At 40.7% G+C, this 18,790-nt stretch overlaps 1 protein-coding gene across 9 annotated transcripts in view; it reads left to right on the plus strand.

Annotated features, from left to right (window-relative positions):
• The window catches only part of LOC125464882 (phosphatase and actin regulator 4-like), a 150,916-nt gene extending 136,720 nt beyond the window's left edge, over positions 1-14,196 (plus strand). For all 9 annotated transcript variants that reach the window (XM_059654313.1, XM_059654316.1, XM_059654314.1 and 6 more), the window contains 7 exons: positions 393-592; positions 960-1,116; positions 2,361-2,416; positions 3,293-3,354; positions 5,036-5,173; positions 7,069-7,145; positions 11,317-14,196. In XM_059654313.1, the coding sequence (XP_059510296.1) occupies positions 393-592; positions 960-1,116; positions 2,361-2,416; positions 3,293-3,354; positions 5,036-5,173; positions 7,069-7,145; positions 11,317-11,332 (706 nt within the window). In that variant the 3' untranslated portion in view covers positions 11,333-14,196. The remainder of the gene's footprint in view (positions 1-392; positions 593-959; positions 1,117-2,360; positions 2,417-3,292; positions 3,355-5,035; positions 5,174-7,068; positions 7,146-11,316) is intronic.
• The last annotated feature ends 4,594 nt before the right edge of the window (positions 14,197-18,790 follow it).

Genomic DNA, 18,790 nt, shown 5'->3' on the forward strand with positions numbered 1-18,790 from the left:
ACATAAGAGCAAGTGCATTTGACCTACTGTGCCAGTGAAAGTGCTTTACAATTCATTCTACTTTCCTGTGTTTTCCACATAGCCCCGCAAATTCTGCTCCAAATGTTTAGCCAATTCCTATTTCAAAGTTACTGTTGAATCAGTTTCCATTCCTGTTTTCAGGCTGATTATCCTAGGCTATCATAATTGACTACATTAAAAAAAAGTTCGCAATACACAGCTGCTGCTTTTGCACATTGTTATATCTGGGTCATTTTGTTATTGATCTTCGTGCATTAACAGTCTCTTCCTCATATCCAGCCTATCCAGTGTGGAGTATAATGTTTCCCACATGAACCAACAGAGCTTTTTGTTAAATAACTAAATCTATTTTGTGTAACCTGATTACCCAGTCCCTCAGATGATGAAAACACTGAAGATGAAGAGGAGGAAGAGCAGAGGCCCAACAAGCAAGAATATCCAGCACTAGTTTCATCAGTTGTCATCATTCCAGAACTTGTGAGACAGGACGAAGACATGAGCGACTCCGATGATGATGGTCCAGTTCTGTACAAGGATGACTATGATGAGGACGAGGAAGATGATCAATCCAGTACTTACTTACATTTATTAATTTAAAATGTCTGTTAATCTGTTGTTCGTCAGGCAGGATTAGCAGTTACATTTGAATATGTGGAAGTGAGTTTGTGCCAATCTTGTCCATTAAGTGTTAATCTAGATGTTGTAATCTGTCTTTCTGTAATCCACCTCAATTTAATATAATTAATTATCCCAGTACAAATATTAGCCTCTAGTATATTTGCAATGTTATTGTGCTTCCTGTCATTCATTTGATTGGAATTTAGTTTCATCTTTTTTCCCTTGAAGATTTAAAACATAATCTCTAAAGTGCTTAGTTGTTTTGGAAAAACAGTAAAGTATTGCGTGCAGTATAAAATCTTATCTTAAATCTTCCATAGGTTCATTGGCCAATAAAGTAAAACGAAAAGACACTTTAGCCCTTAAACTGAGCAACAGACCTACAAAGCAAGAACTTATAGAGAAGAACATCCTACCTCATCAGTCTGACCAAGAAAGACTAGAAATTCGACAGCAGATTGGAACAGCTCTCATCAGGTAGGGTGTCCAAAAAGTGGATAATAGATTTCTCAATCACACAAAGGACGTTGCTTTGCCTCATTTAAGTGAATTGTTAAATAATTTGCTTGTTGTTGTATCCTGCATGTACACTGGTATTGTAGACATAGGAATTTACTTTGGTGAGTGAGCTTCCCTGCTTAATAGAATATGAACCATGGTTCAGTTTCTAGAATTATCTCTACCAAGTCAGATGGTTGTGGTTTGAAGACCATATCAGAGATTTGAGCACAAAATATCTAGACTGACGCTTCAGTGTAGTCCTGAGGCAGTGTTGCACTGTTGGAAGTGTTTTTTTTTGTGTTATAAAATCAAGATCCTGTTTGCTCTAGGTTTAACAGAAAATTCTGTGGCACTATTTGAAGAATCGCAGACCGCTTCCCATTGTCTTGGTCCATACTTATCCCTCAGGTCATGTCAAACTGTTTCTTATCGCAATTTGTTGGTGGGAGCTATGTGTAACGTGTCTGTTGTTTCCCTAGACTAGAATACTGACTTGCCCATCAAAAGCACTTCTGAGTGGCTGTAAAGTATGTTTTTAAAAGTTCTGAAGCTGTGAAAGGTGCAAAATTATTTTGTTTTAAATGTACTTGTCGATAATTCCTCAGTGTGACAATCATACTTCTGTTTGCTGTCATTTTATGTATGCTGCGTTTGGGTCGTGCCCAAGTCTTCTGACAGTCACCGCATTCGTGTAGGCTATGTGTGGTCAATTCATACAGTTGTGTTCTGGTTCTCTGTGAGCTGGGTTGACATTTTAACAATAAGCCTATACTGGATGTACACTAGGTGGCTGGGGAATAGGTTTTCCAAAACTGCTTCATTCAGGCATGTCTTATCTGAGAATAACCCCCGTTCCACCCACTCTTTTTGCTTTATCCCTGTATGCAGCTTCTGGAAAGGGAAAGCTAAGGCAGACAAGGGTGGTTTTATACATGTATAAATAGGTAGACTCCAGAAACCATGCAGCAGTCGGAAGGGAGTGGTAATCTAGTACCTTACTCCATCCAGGATTTGGATTCCAGGTTGTTCTGAACTAACTGGCTGCTGTAAAAGTGGCCCAGGCAGCTGTGGTTGAACATCAAGCCAAGTGTAACAACAGGACCAAGTTCAGCATATACACATCCTAAATCATGTTGAAGTGCTAGGGCAAAGCTGTTTCTCAGACGTTAAACATCCTTCACCCCTCATGTGAAATAATTTATCCTTTTCTATTTCATCAGGCGTCTGAGTCAAAGGCCAACTGCAGAAGAACTGGAGCAAAGGAATATTCTTAAAAGTTAGTGCTCTTTTTATCCTCATCATAATTTTGTTCATATTGTGAGAAGTAAAGAAATACAGTTTTACCCATCACTGGTTATTGTATATTTTTGATGCATTTGTCTTGAAACAGACTTTATTGTTGGAGACCTGTTGAAAGATGGAAAGTGCAACAAATTTATGAAAACACAAATTGGGTCATTTGTCTCTGAATCATTAAACAAGCTATTTTGTAAATGTGACAATGCTTTTTGCTAGCTGTGAGAAGCCAAACACCAAAACAAGGTATTTTTAAATCCAGATTTGGCCGCTACCCCCTTGCCCAGGGGAACGCTCTCCATTCCACCTTCCTTTCACTTGTCATTACTTCCAAAAGTCATTCCCTTTGATTGTACTATTAGTAATCTTTCTACTTCTTTGCCTATTCATATTGCTTACTATGTCGCTCTTTTCTTCCTTACTGTAATGCATGCTTGTGGTTTCTTCTTGAGTAGTGCTTTATAAAAGCAATTTCATAGTCATTGTAAAGTGACTTCCTGAATGTTTTATCTAACCAGAATTGCATTTGTGTTGTATAAAAATGCTACTTGTGTTTAGAAAGGCTCATTTAAGTTTCATAAGTCCACTTTCTTCGGACTATCCACTTTACAATTTTTTTGGTAAGCGTATTGTCAGTACCTAACTATTATTTTCTTGCATCTTCCTTTTTAATGTTGAAGCTAATTCTGTACCAGTTTAGAAGAAGGGCAGATTAATCATACATACAAGCAGCATGCTTTGTTTGTTTGGTTTGATAACTTGCTGCCAGTCTGTATACTGAGAAAATGTTGGCCCTACTAATATTATTAGATGATGTTCTGTGTTGAAGTGATAAGTGTACAATTTTAACTTACAGATAAAGACGAGGAACAACATGAGGCAGAAAAGCGAGAGATCAAGAGGCGGCTTACCAGAAAGGTAGGTACTAAAATGGATAGTTTGTAAAGTTTGTGAAAATCTGCTTCATGAATTAATATCAGATTGCTGTCTAGCCCTTGTTGATCTAATTTGAGTATTGCACCCATCTAAATGCTGCTTTATTGGAAAGAATTCTGAGGGATAGGATTTATTTGGAAAAGCATAGCGTGATTAAAGGGAGTCAGCATGGCTTTGTGAGGGACAGGTCATGCCTTACAAATCTTATTGAGTTCTTTGAGGAAGTCACGAGACAGGTTGCCGAGGGTCGAGCAGTGCATGTGGTGTACATGGACTTCAGCAAGGCATTTGATAAGGTTCCCCACGGCAGGCTCATTCATAAAGTCAGAAGGTATGGGATACAGGGTGATTTGGCAGTCTGGATTCAGAATTGGTTGGCTGACAGGAGGCAGAGAGTGGTTGTAGATGGTAAGTATTCTTCCTAGAGGTCAGTGCTGAGTGGTGTCCCGCAGGGCTCTGTTCTTGGGCCTCTGCTCTTTGTAGCTTTTATAAATGACTTGGATGAGGAGGTTGAGGGGTGGGTTAGTATGTTTGCTGATGACACAAATGTTGGAGGTGCCGTTGATAGTATCGAGGGCTGTTGCAGGCTTCAGCGAGACATTGACAGAATGCAGAGCTGGGCTGAGAAATGGCAGATGGAGTTCAACCTGGATAAATGCGAAGTGATGCATTTTGGAAGGTCGAACTTAAATGCTGAATATAGGATTAAAGGCAGGACTCTCGGCAGTGTGGAGGAACAGTGGGATCTTGGTGTTCAAGTGCATAGCTCCCTCAAAGTTGCCACCCAGGTGGATAAGGTTGTTAAGAAAGCATATGGTGTTTTGGCTTTCATTAACAGAGAGATCGAGTTTAAGAGCCACGAGGTTATGCTGCAGTTCTAGAAAACCCTGTTGAGACCACACTTGGAATATTATGTCCAGTTCTGGTCGCCTTATTATAGGAAAGATGTGGAGGCTTTGGAGAGGGTGCAAAGGAGGTTTATCAGGATGCTGCCTGGACTGGAGGGCTTGTCTTACGAGGAGAGGTTGACTGAGCTTGGACTTTTCTCTCTGGAGAGAAGGAGGAAGAGAGGTGACCTGTTCGAGACGTACAAGGTAATGAGAGGCATGGATAGAGCCGATAGCCAGAGACTTTTCCCCAGGGCAGGATTGACTGCCATGAGGGGTCATAGTTTTAAGGTGTTAGGAAGAAGGTATAGAGGAGACGTCAGAGGGAGATTCTTCACCCAGACAGTTGTGAGCGCATGGAATAGTTTACCAGTGGTAGTCGTGGAAGCGGAGTCATTAGTGACATTTAAGCGACTGCTGGACATGCACATGGACAGCAGTGAATTGAGGGAAATGTAGGTTAAGTTATTTTATTTTTGGATTAGGAATATTCCACGGCACAACATCGTGGGCCGAAGGACCTGTACTGTGCTGCACTTTTCTATGTTCTATGTTCTATTACCCTACATTGTGGAATGTCTAGAGTGTCTCATTCCATTCGTTCTTTGTGAATTTCTAAGAAGGTTTGTAAGAGTTTTATTGTTTAACATCCAATAGAATAATTTTGTTGAAAACCATTTTGATAAATATTGCATGGTTAAAAGAATATTGTTTTAACCACGAGCCTTCAAAGCAAGTATAACCTGTTTTATGACTGTTATCTTTGATTCCTTTAGCTCAGTCAAAGACCCACGGTGGCAGAGCTCCAAGCTAGAAAAATCTTGCGCTTCCATGAATATGTTGAAGTAACAGATGCCCATGACTATGATCGACGTGCAGATAAACCGTGGACTAAATTAACACCAGCGGATAAGGTGGGGAGGCATTGTCTCTAGCAGAGAGTTGGTTAACTACTTTTCTCCAATAACTCACTGACTAGCTTGGTATTAATCAGTGTTACTACAGTTAATGTGAATTGTGGTGTGAATTGTTGGGACAGTCCTCCTCTTCCTGCATCAACTCGTAGACCTAGGACAATTTTTTTGATTAACAACCTTCATCTTTATCAAAATATTTTCTTATGAAATCAGTGCCACTTTGCTAGCAAATTGCAAAAGTATCAGATTCACAAACTAGGCTCTTGCATTAGCGTCAGTATTATTGCATTATTTAATGTTCTACAGTTCCCACTATGCTTTGCTTTTTATGCTACTTGTGCATGGTATGCTAACAGTTCACTTTTCCTCCTTGTGCATTTGAACATTGAGTCATGACCTTTCAATGATTCTTTGGACTTTTCAGGTGCTTAAGAGTCAGACTTGCCCTGGCTTAGCACTTCAGGCTTTTCTCACACTCCATCTGTTTATCTTGAATTATTAGCACCTTTTTCATCATACCACCTTTCAACATTCCATTTGAGATTTTTGCTCACAGTACTCAAACCTCTGATATTTGCAGCCACTGTCCCGAACACGTATGTGCCCTGAATAGGTGAGTAAAGCTGTATAATTACATATTAGTGTCTTTGAGGTTCAGTCAAGCTCAGAGAATATCTGCTGTATTGCATCAGGCAAAGGGCAGATGTACAGTTGCTGGTAATTATTGGTAGGGATTAATGCTGCCATGAATTGTGATGCTAAAGTTATTTTTTTTTTTGAAATGCGATACACCAAGCACTTCTAAATAATGTCAGTGGTTATTACAATACCGTGGGCAGGACCGTGGCTCAGTGGTTAGCTCTGTTGCCTCTCCTCGCCAAGAACCCGGGTTCAATTCCAGCCTCGGGCAACTGTGTGGAATTTGTATGTTCTCCCCGTGTCTGCGAGGGTTTCCGCCAGGTGCTCCAGTTTCCTCCCACAGCCTAAAGATGTGCAAGTTAGATGGATTAGCCATGCTAAATTGCCCCAGAGTGTAGAGGTAAGTGCACAACATAGCCATGGTAAATGCACATTTACAGGGATGACGTGGGGTGTCCTTGGCCTGGGTGGGTTGCTGTTTGGAGGATTGGTGCAGACTTGATAGACTGAAGGGCCTCTTTCTGCACTGATTCTCTGACTATTGGGAAGTTTTCTCAAATGAATAATGGGATAATAATAAAGTTGATAAAAATAAAGTTTCTGGAATCAGATCCTCTGACCAGGCTGGTTTATACTATCAGGAAGTCAGGTACCACCTCTTCAGAAACTTAACTACTTTATACTTAAAATATATTTATGCTAGTTGCCTCAACTACTTGTAAGAGCAAGTTCTACTTTCTAACTACTCTCTAGGTAGAGCAGTTTCTCTGAAATTCCCTGTTGATTTTATTATAAAATATACTTACAGCTTCTAATTCTGGTCTTCCCACGGTTATAAATAGCTTTTCTAAATCTAAAACCCTCCATAATTCAGAAAATCTCTATTCCAGCAGTGTCATCTTTGGTTATTTGGAACGTGTGACAATTAACTTCCCATTTTCTTTTAGGTCAAGAAATTACCCATTGTTTTATCAAACTAGTCAACCTTTTACTATATGTGAATGATACAGATCACTCGAGTTAAAAATAATTAAAATTAGGTAAAAATACAGGCTAGGCACTCTGCTCTTGCAGTATTAGCTCCTAAAATTATTGCTCATTGCTCCAAATTGCATGTCGTACCCAGTGTAGTGACTGTCATGTTTTTGGACTGAATTGTTGAACTAAGCAATTGCTCTGCCACCTTTTTGACTCAGTAATTCAGAATTAAAATAAATCTTTATTTACAACCTTTCTCTGTTGCCCCCTGACAGGCAGCAATACGAAAAGAGCTAAATGAATTCAAAAGTACAGAGATGGAGGTGCATGAAGAAAGCAGAGTGTATACGAGGTAATCTTTTAACTCCAAAAGTGATATTGCTTGCAGTGACAGTGGTTGGCTTTGCGTATACATTGACTTTAAAGTTTACACCCAAGTGACCCAGGGTAGGAAGGGTGATGAATAGTGAATGCACTGATACTAAGCCTTAAGAATCATCTTTCATGCTTGATTTTTATATATGATAGCACTGTATTTGCAGCAATTTTCCTCTAGCCTTCAGCACCAGAATTTTTTCCACTCCCCTACATTAACCTCGACATCCTCTTCATTACTGTCAGCAAGGACTATAAAAATAGTTATAGGCTGTTCAGTAAGATCACACTTGGTTTCTATTTTAACTTCATCTACCCTCATTTACTCAATAATCCTTTATCACTCTTAACTAAACAAAACATATTAGTTTTGAAGATGCTAATGACCTGAGCATTCATAACCTCTTGAGTGAAGAATTCCAAAGCATCATGATCTGAGTGAAGACATTCTTTTCACTTATGCTTCAAGAGATCAGCTATTGAAGATGATCCCTAGACCTAAAACCTGCAGTTTGTTTAATAAATGTTTATTTTTCTTAAGTGTTTTTAAGACCATTTTAAGGTATAATACATACAATTCATATGTTGCTGGAAATGCTAGAACGCTGTGTTATGTGTTCTTTGTCTATATGATCATTATTTGAACCTTCCTGAGAACTGTCATAGCAGCAGGACAGTGGTATTTAGCCCTCAAATTCTGATCCACCATTCATTAAGCTCATGGCTGGTCTAGATTTTAAATGCTTTCTCCTGGCTTGACTCCATGTCCTTTATACTCTTAGCTGTCAGAAAATTCTGTCAGTCACAAATTTAAAATTTCTAATTGATCGAGTATCTACTGCAGTTTGTTAGAGGCAGTTCCACACTTTGACAAGTCTGTGCATGAAGAAGTTATTCCCAACTTCTCTCCCTAATGCCTAGTTCTGATTTAAGGCTCTGTTCCTTAGCCCGTGATTCTCGTCTCTACTTGACTCTGCCTCTGTTTGCCAGAGTGTCGTGTCCCAGCCCTACCCGCAACTGCCTCCCTCCTGCCGTGCCACCACCACCACCCTCGCCTCCCACAACATCTCCTGGCCTGCCTGACCTTGATTCCTGCCCAAGCTCCTCACCATCAGAATCTCAAACTTAGCAGTGGTAAAGTTCCATTCTTTCCACCTTGCCAATACTTCTAATTATCTTAAAACCCTCAATTAAGTCATAGAACATAGAACAGTACAGCACAGAACAGGCCCTTCAGCCCACAATGTTGTGCCGACCATTGATCCTCATGTATGCACCCTCAAATTTCTGTGACCATATACATGTCCAGCAGTCTCTTAAATGACCCCAATGACCTTGCTTCCACCACTGCTGCTGGCAACGCATTCCATGCTCTCACAACTCTCTGCGTAAAGAACATGCCTCTGACATCCCCTCTATACTTTCCACCAACCACCTTAAAACTATGACCCCTCGTGCTAGCCATTTCTGCCCTGGGAAATAGTCTCTGGCTATCAACTCTATCTATGCCTCTCATTATCTTGTATACCTCAATTAGGTCCCCTCTCCTCCTCCTTTTCTCCAATGAAAAGAGACCGAGCTCAGTCAACCTCTCTTCATAAGATAAGCCCTCCAGTCCAGGCAGCATCCTGGTAAACCTCCTCTGAACCCTCTCCAAAGCATCCACATCTTTCCTATAATAGGGCGCCCAGAACTGGACGCAGTATTCCAAGTGCGGTCTAACCAAAGTTTTATAGAGCTGCAACAAGATCTCACGACTCTTAAACTCAATCTCCCTGTTAATGAAAGCCAAAACACCATATGCTTTCTTAACAACCCTGTCCACTTGGGTGGCCATTTTAAGGGATCTATGTATCTGCACACCAAGATCCCTCTGTTCCTCCACGCTGCCAAGAATCCTATCCTTAATCCTGTACTCAGCTTTCAAATTCGACCTTCCAAAATGCATCACCTCGCATTTATCCAGGTTGAACTCCATCTGCCACCTCTCAGCCCATCTCTGCATCCTGTCAACGTCCCGCTGCAGCCTACAACAGCCCTCTACACTGTCAACGACACCTCCGACCTTTGTGTCGTCTGCAAACTTGCTGACCCATCCTTCAATTCCCTCGTCCAAGTCATTAATAAAAATTACAAACAGTAGAGGCCCAAGGACAGAGCCCTGTGGAACTCCACTCACCACTGACTTCCAGGCAGAATATTTTCCTTCTACTACCACTCGCTGTCTTCTGTTGGCCAGCCAATTCTGTATCCAAGCAGCTAAGTTCCCCTGTATCCCATTCCTCCTGACCTTCTGAATGAGCCTACCATGGGGAACCTTATCAAATGCCTTACTGAAGTCCATATACACCACATCCACAGCTCGACCCTCATCAACCTTTCTAGTCACATCCTCAAAAAACTCGATAAGGTTTGTAAGGCATGACCTACCCCTCACAAAGCCGTGTTGACTGTATTTGATCAAGCCATGCTCTTCCAGATGGTCATAAATCTTATCCCTCAGAATTCTTTCTAACACCTTGCAGACGACAGACGTGAGACTTACCGGTCTATAATTGCCAGGGATTTCCCTATTTCCTTTCTTGAAGAGAGGAATTACATTTGCCTCTCTCCAGTCCTCAGGTACGACTCCAGTGGAGAGCGAGGATGCAAAGATCTTCGCAAGTGGCGAAGCAATTGCATTTCTCGCTTCCCAAAGCAGCCGAGGACAAATCTGATCCGGGCCTGGCGACTTGTCAATCTTAATGTTTGACAAAATTTTCAGCACATCAGCTTCGTCTATCTCTATCCATTCCAGCATGCACACCTGCTCTTCAAAGGTTTCATTCACTACAAAGTTGGTTTCTTTCGTAAAGACAGAAGCAAAAAACCCATTTAGGGCTTCCCCTACCTCCTCAGGCTCCACACACAAGTTCCCTATGCTATCCCTGATCGGCCCTACTCTTTCTTTGACCATTCTCTTATTCCTCACGTAAGTGTAAAATGCCTTTGTGTTTTCCCGGATTCCTTCTGCCAAGCCTTTCTCGTGCCCCCTCCTGGCTCTTCTCAGACCATTTTTGAGCTCCTTCCTTGCCTGCATGTAATCCTCTCTAGCTGTCATTCCTTCACAATCCGTGATTGAGCCTAGTTGATGTACATTTTCCTCGTTCTCCACTGATCAGTGTTCTGATAAGATTCTGGTGAACCAGGCTATAATTCTTCTAAAGTTGATATCCCTTTTTTAAGGGATGTGTGTGGAACTCTGTTCGCTGTACCCTGTATTTGCCGAGTCAGAAATTTGTATGGCTGGAGCAAAACATACTCTGCGTTATTTTCTAGCCTGCTAGTTTTAAAGGCTAACATTAGCTTTTTTAGTTATGGTTGTATGAGACGGCTACATTTCAATGATCTGTTATGTAAGCATCTGTCAATGAGATTACTATATGCTACTCCAGCATCATCCTACATTCCCTACATGTAGGCATTTTAACAGGGAGCTCATTGGCTCTCAATGAGCTGAAATTCCGATTGAGTATCCTGCTTTTTAGCCCTTGCTATTGGGCTAATCAGAGTTCCTTTGAATTCCAAACTGGTTCATTGCAGACCAGTCGATTGAAGCTGTCCCTTTCTGGTTGTCTGTCGTTCAGTGTCAGACTGAGTGCTGTAGTTGACTGTATAGTCACAGGGAGGAGAAAGAGCTTGTGCTATAAAAGACTTCTTGCATTCTCATAACTTTTCAGAATCAAACCAAATTTACTTATTGTTAAAAGCTAAGCAATCACCCTTGTGAACCACTGTCAGATCCTATAATCCGTAATGAGAAAAATTACCAAATGTTTGTTTCTAATGAGGAATAAGTGCTAATCATCACAGAGGGAAAACTTTCCTTTTTCTCTTTGAATCACGGAATCTCCTGCAGCTCCCTGACTGCCAATGGAGCTGTGGTTTAATGTTTCATCCAAAAAGACAGCACCTTCAACTATTCAGGACTCCCTCAGTACTGCATTAGTGTAAATGCTGCAATTCCAAGTAGGGTTTAATCATTCAACCTGACTGTCAATTATGCACTACTGGCTGAGTCAAGAATAGAAGGAGAAAGAAAGGGGGATTGTCATTGAACAAAATTATTGGTCCCCAAACTGTATTAATTCTTTTTCTTTTCTCTGTAGGTTTCATCGACCATAAGAACATGTGCAAATGCAAAAGGAAATCTAGCTACGCAGTACGGGGATGAAGGCTGTCTCCTGAATACTGTACATGAAGCCGTGTTGTATTGATAGTTGTGCTCAATATATTCAATACACATTTGATGAACCTGGTGCAATGGGGAAAGAAATCAATACTTGATAACCGTATCATATGTAAATCATGCTTTCAACAATTAACTAATCCACGAAATGGAGGTTGCTCTTGATCATATCTGTCTTTGCGCCTCCAGATTGATACAATACTGCGGCTGGTTTCAAATCGCAGTGCCAAAAAGACCTAAGAGCTGCTGGAATTGTGTGCTTGGGAGTGGTTGTATTTTTCTGTAAGCTATTACTGGAACTGAAAACATGTGTCTGTGTAAACAGACCAAGTTTGGACTTCCCTCCTCTTATTCTCACCCTTTGTATCTTTCTTTTTTAATGCACGCACTACAATGGCTTTGCTTGGTTTGAAGGTTGCTCTTGGTCAATGTGATTTTTTTTTGGTCTGAGAGTATCTGCCCCAGCTCTCCTTTTCTGCATTACCTCTGTATCCACCATCAGTTCCATACCATTTAGCTGCTAGTTTTCCCAGTGGCAAAATGTGATCCTGGAACAACTGCAACAGATGAAAAACTTTACATACTCGATGTGTTTTTTTAATGTGAACAATGCCACATAAGAGTCCATCTCTCGTCTATTTCTGAATGAAAAAGTACTGTTTTCATTGTAGCAGGGCTCTGTTGAAAGGAAAGTAATGTTGTACCTGGGGCCTTAACTTTCCATCCAAAAGGCGCACAGTTCTTTGGGAGGAGAAAAGTATCTTTTTGTACAGCCAGTCATTGGTTTGTACTGGACTACAAATTGGTGCCTGTGTGGCAAATGCACCACCCTCAACTACTGTATAAAACATTGATTTAGATGAATTCAATATGTGTACATTTGTCTTCCTGTTTAAATATTGAATAAAAGTATTGTTTGACACTTTTCTTTTTACAAAAAAAAAATCGGAATACACTTAACACTAATTGGGATAACTTCCTTCTCAGCAAATTGTACAAAATATGTACTCGTTTTAAGTTCCATCTCATAGACATTTTTTTAAAAATTCCCTTGCAATTCTTAATGAATCTCTTCCCATTCTCGTGGTCCACGCCACACAATGGGTAGGGGAGATCAGGATTTGTTAGAATTTTTATTCTGTTTCTTTTCCCTCTGGCATTTTTCCTTATTATCAAGCAATAGACTTTTGTATCTTATGTTCTTAATCTATTTGGACAGCTCAGTAAATTCATTGAGCTTCATGGTTGAATATGCTGACTGGGTTGAAGGGTTTGTTTTTCTGGAATGAGGCACTTTCTCTGTATATTTGTAATTCTCAGTCTCCAGTCAGCATTATTTCAAGACTGTTGTGTGCAAACAGACCAGTGGGACTGCCTTAATTGATTACGCTCTTAATCATCATTTTACTGGTGAATTCTTCGTATTATCCAACCTAACTATATGCCGTGGGAACTGTATGATTTTAGTTGGGTTTTAACCTAGGAACGGCACAGAGTCAAAACATTTGCCACAGCATTAAAGTAATGGGCAGGCTAGGTATGTTGGCATTGAGCAGTTACTCAATTAGGGAAAGGCAACAAAACAAAGCCTGCGGTGTAAACTGATCGAACCATACCTGTTGTCATGCATTTCAATTCTCGCTTCTCTTCTGTCTTCTGTCCAGAACAGTTCTTTAAAGGTAGGGAGAAACTGGAGAGAGTAAGTAAGCTGTGGAAAGCATAAACGTTTTGGCTCATTTCGTGTTGTGAGTCGTGGCATTTGTTTGTGCCACACATCATTTTTGCTTGATAGGGTCAATAATACACAAGAGTCTGCTTCCTTGAGAGGTTGGTTGGGGGCCCGAGCAGATTCTTATTTATTGCAGCAGTTGGTATTGTACTGAGCCATACGGGTTGGGCTGATCCCTGGTTTGGCCTTTGTTCTGTACCCCTTTAACCAGTATCTGTTGGGATAACTTGGGCACTGTAATTATCTTTGGTGCCTCTGTGCTGAGGAGAAAAGTCAGGCAGGATTCCCACTCCTGATTACTATCTGCTAAATCTTCCTGGGAAGTGCACAAGTAGGACAGGGTCAGACTTGGATCATTGAAGAGCCCGCCAAAGCTCTTGCTAGGTTTGCACTTATTTGCCAAATTTTGGAAGGGTTGAGGGATTGGTAGTATCAATGGATTTCAGATACCCTCCTACGTGCATCAATGACTACAGGGAGAAGGGAGGGTGAATGAAAAAAAATTAATGGCAAGGAAATAAGGGTGCTACTACACACTGGAGCTTTCGGGCATTCTAAACTGCTAAGAATCTAATTTAGAATTTTGCTTTTGCTTAAACCATGTACAATGTGGCAGGGATTAAGAACCCTACTCCCCCCTCCCTTCCCTTTTTTATTGCACATGTATGTAATATTTTAGAAAAGTATATTAATACTTTTTTTTTGTAAAGTGTTGGGTTTTTTAAGATAGTCTTCCTTGCACTTTTTTCCCCAATGCCAGTTCAGCTTCAGAGTTTACTCATTGAATCCACATCATTGTGGTGCTGTTTTTAAGTCCGAGGGGATCAGATGGTCCACTATTATTGTCGTCCCCCCACAGTTAATCAGTTGTAAAGTGTGTCTGAACCAAAAGGCAGACTAAAAAGAGATTGTTAAAAATCCAGCCTCCATTAGCAATTATTCTTTCTAAACAAAAGACAGAAATTAAATTTTTTGCAGTCTGTATAGTTGTATGTACATTTTCATGAGTTGTAAATAATTGAACAGTTACTGTTGCTCTTATAATATTGGTGTATTTTGTTCTCATTCAGTGCTGCTTTCTTTTATTAAAAAAAAGTAGATTCCTATTTGGTTGTAAATTGGTTGAGTTTCTTTTTAAATTATTGAACTTGTACAAAAGACTTCTGATACTGAGCAGTTACTCAGTGTCCTTCAAAGGACTTGCAAAGCAGATGATTTTCAGCCCTGCCCCGGTATAGACCTGAGATGGTAGGTTTGTTTTTTTTTTTCAAAATATAAACCTGAGAGACCACAGCGAAATGGGTAACTGACAGCATTTTGCATTACATACACCTTTGAGATGTAGCACCTTTTGCTTTCTAAAATTACAAATTCCTAATTCGAACAGATCTGATTGACTGGCACAGAACTGAGGCTATACTCTTGCTGGTATGATATTTCTTTTCTTTAAAATTTAACCAGTATAATTCAAAACTGGAAGAAAAGTCTTTAAAGGAAAAAAAACTTCGCAAATCAGCCAAAACTGTTCATGAACAGTAGACCAAAGTGTATCTTTAATTTTATTCTGCTTTTATCCCCTTGTCTTTGTGCCACCACGTTGCCCTGTCAGCGTTTGCTGCATTGTGAATAAATGGTAGGTGGTATGTGTGCATGGGATATGGGTATGACACACTTTTGCTTATCTTCGCTTGCTCAACTAGTGACGTGACCTCTCATTGTTCACATGAGAATGACCAAACAAGTGGCATAAGGGTTTGGTGGTTAGCACTGCTGCCTCACCTTACCAGGGACCCAGGTTCGATTCTACCCTCAGGCAACTGTCTATCTGTGTGGAGTTTGCACATTCTCCCCTTATCTGTGTGGGTTTCTGCCTTGTGCTCTGGTTTCCTCGCGGTGTCCAAAGATGTGCAGGTTAGGTGGATTGGCCATACTAAATTGTCCATTGTGTTGATAGATGTGCAGGCTAGATGCATTAACCATAGGAAATGCAGAGTTACAGGGATATGGTAGGGGGTTGGGTCTGAGTGGGATCTCTTTGGAATCTTGGTCAGTGTGGACCCATTGGGCCAAATAGCCTGTTTCCACGCTAGAAGGTTTCTATGGTTTATTTTGACAGAGATTGAACCTTTTGATCTCTGTTTATTAACTGGGTGCTGATTTCTGTCATTGTGTGAAGCCCCCTTTCTTACATTGCCTTGGATCGATATCCCAGGCTGAGCACCATAGCCAACCCTAAACCCTTACGCAGCAGAGTTCTCCAGGTTTTATTTGTTTGTGCTGAGGTAGCAGTCCTCATCTTGTCTGCGCAAGGGACAGAAAGAAATGAACCAGGATCCCAAATCCCTGAATACCATCCAGTGATTTATACTGGACAATGTGTGCATGTACACAATTGGCTGACCTGAGATCCTCTAATGTCACCTTCTCATTCTTGCTATTTGGCCAGCATGTGAAGAATGGCAACTGAGCTAAGTTATCGAGAATAGTTTGGACCCATGGAATCAACATGCTGAAGAGAATCAATGCCCACAGGTGAAAAACATTATTTTTTTAAAATCTGAAGTTGCAGATATGCATCAATAACTGACAGGTGTGTCGCTGGTTGTCCTATGTCAGAAAGGGTTTACATGCCATTTAATGGGCATGTTAATTGCATTGTATATAGTGTAACCAATGCATTGGATTCAACTTGTTCTTTTTGTGGTTCTGCCTTTTTACACCGAAAAAGAGTGTCATGCCTACTATGGATTTTTTTTTGTTTATGGGAGAGGTGTCTTAACATGCTCATTCATTTCCTTTCAAGACATGACATTTTTAAACCCAGAATAAAAATACAATCACACCTTTTGCTGTCAGTTGTTTATGATGATTATTAGTTCATAAGTTACAGGATTCTGTTAGACTGCAGTGTTTTATGAAAAATATGTATTTTTCTTAATTAAGATTGCTTACCTCAGTTTTTTTTGTTTCAGGAAAGGTCACTTAACTAGAAGTGATTTCTCTTCACAGGTGCTGCCAGACCTGCTGAGCTTTTCCAGCAATTTCTTTTCTTGTTTCTGATTTACAGCTTCTGCAGCTTAATTGGCTTTTCCCTCTATTTCTGATATGCACCTTGTGTATTATCTTGTGAAGATGGACACACAATATTTATTCAATGTCTGCACCATTAATTCATTTCACATAATAATTTTACTTGTCTCTGCTTTTAAGACAACAAAATGCTCATTTTAGCTACTCTCTCCCTTTTATATTAAAGTATTTTGCAACATGTTTTTATATTCTGTGTAATTTTCTCTCATTCCACATTGTTCCCTTTCATCAGCCCTTGGCTGGTTTGAAGACACACTTGATCCTGTTTTTTTTTAAAAAGAAAAATGCTGCACTTAGTTTTTTGAGACTATTCCAGAGCATTGCCTCCAGGCAACTTGAAAATGCAAGTATTGATATTAGAGCAATTAAATGAGACATCTACGTATGAGGATAGGGTAACGTTTTTTCCCCCATCCAACCTTCTCTCCTTTGTTATTCTTACTTGGTTACAAATGTCTTATCCAGTAGTCTCATGAAAACACTGTGATTGTGATTATTGTGTCACCTTATAAGTGTCAGAGGGTATTTTTTATCGTGATACACAATGGCAACATATGTACAAGTTTCAGCCGGAATTATCGGATGGTAATTAGAGATGGAACATCTGACTGAGTTAATTCCTGCAAAGTGCAGGAATCTCTCTACTTTTACTGTGGTCAGCTCACTCCATGCCAGTTATCAAACTCAAAACATTCAGAAATGATCGGAAGCAAAAGACCAGTTGATTTAATCGGGTCGATCCCGCATAATGGTATTCCAGTTTAAGATTAACTAAAATCCTCTGTTAGTGATGAAGTTCTGTGATCATGACACAATCCAATATTTATTGCGCACGAATAACCCATTTCAAATAGATATGTGTGATGAATAAATTGTGCAGAAGAAAAGTCTATTAGAAGAAGGATTAATGATGATTTCTCCCTCCATCTCCTCCCGGTTCCCTCCAATTCACAAAAATGATCAAATGAACATCGCAGAAAATCCATAGAATTGTATAGCAGTGCAAAACTATGCTTCGTGTCCATTAAACCATCAGCAAGCAAATGGACTAATAGCCTGAGCATTTAATAGTCTTGAAAGCGAGAGCCTTGAATATATTTTTTTCTTTCATGGGGTGCAAGCAAGGCCATCTCAAACAAGTATGTTGTTTTGGGTGCCGTGGGGGTAATCACTTCTGAGGTATATAACACTGACAGCTAGGTTTCTGCTACCCTGACTGGCTCTACAGTAAAGTGGGGGTTTATCAGGTTTCAACTGATCGATTTTTGTTTGGGAACTCTCTAGACCTTTCTGCGGCTGCCAGCAAGACATCATAGTGGTGTGTTGACTCTCTGGTGCCAGAGTCAAGGATGATCGGATTGGATGTAGAATATTCTGAAAGGGAAGAGTGACTAGCAGGAGGTCATTGTACATGTTGGTACCACAACAGAAATGGATGACGTTCTGTAGAGCGAATGTAGGAAATTAGGCAGCAGGACAAAATGCAGATCCTCAAGGGTTGTCATATTTGAATTACTCCTGATGCCATGTGTTCTAGTGTGAGTAGGAATAGGAGAATAGGGCAAATGAGTGCATGGTGAAGGAGCTGGTGTAAGGGCCAACGAGTTCCATTTCTGGACCACTAGAATCTTCTGGGGAAAAAGGGATCGGTTGTACCTGAATCGGAAGGGGATTGAAATCTTGGTAGATTGTTAGTGCTACTTTGGAGGCTTTAAACTTGTAAGGGGGTTTGGCAAGGGGGGGGGGAGCCCAAAATGAGTGAGAAAATAGATCGGTCTGAGACCAGTACGATAGATAAGGGGAGCAAGTTAAAAGGTCAAGGCAGCCAAAAGCACAGTAGAGAATGAGGTAACACTGATAAATTGCATTTATTTCAATTCAAGAGGCCTGTCAGATAAGGCAGATGGACTCAGGGCATGAGTGGGAACATGGGACTGGCATATCATAGCCATTACAGAAACATGGGTCGAGGATAGACAGGACTGGCAGGTTAATATTCCAGGGTAGAAATGCTATAGGAAAGATAGAAGGAGGGAGAGTAGTATCCTTCGTTAAGGATAGCATTATGATTGTACTTGAAATATTCCTGGGAATACGTTCAGGGAGGTTATTTGGGTGGGACAGAAAAATAGAAAGGGATGATTACCTTATTAGGATTCTGCTATAGACCCGCCCCTGCCCAAAATCAGTGGGAAATTGAGAAACACCGGCACGGCTTGGTGGCTCAGTGGTTAGCACTGCAGCCTCACAGTGCCAGGGATCCGGGTTCAATTCCAGCCTCGGGCGACTGTCTGTGTGTGTGGAGTTTGCACATTCTCCCTGTGTCTGCGTGGGTTTCCTCTGGGTGTTCCGGTTTTCTCCCACAGTCCAAAGATGTGCAGGCTAGGTGGATCAGCCATGCTAAATTGCCCATAGTGTTCAGGGGTGCGTGGGTTATAGGGGGATGGGTCTGGGTGGGATGCTTCAAGGGGCGGTGTGTACCTGTTGGGCCGAAGGGCCTGTTTCCACACTGTAGGGAATCTAATCTAACCTAATCATATGTAAGGATAGCTCAGATATCTGTAAGAATGGTAGG

This window comes from Stegostoma tigrinum, chromosome 24 (genome assembly GCF_030684315.1).
Source record: "Stegostoma tigrinum isolate sSteTig4 chromosome 24, sSteTig4.hap1, whole genome shotgun sequence".
Taxonomy (NCBI): Eukaryota; Metazoa; Chordata; class Chondrichthyes; order Orectolobiformes; family Stegostomatidae; genus Stegostoma; species Stegostoma tigrinum.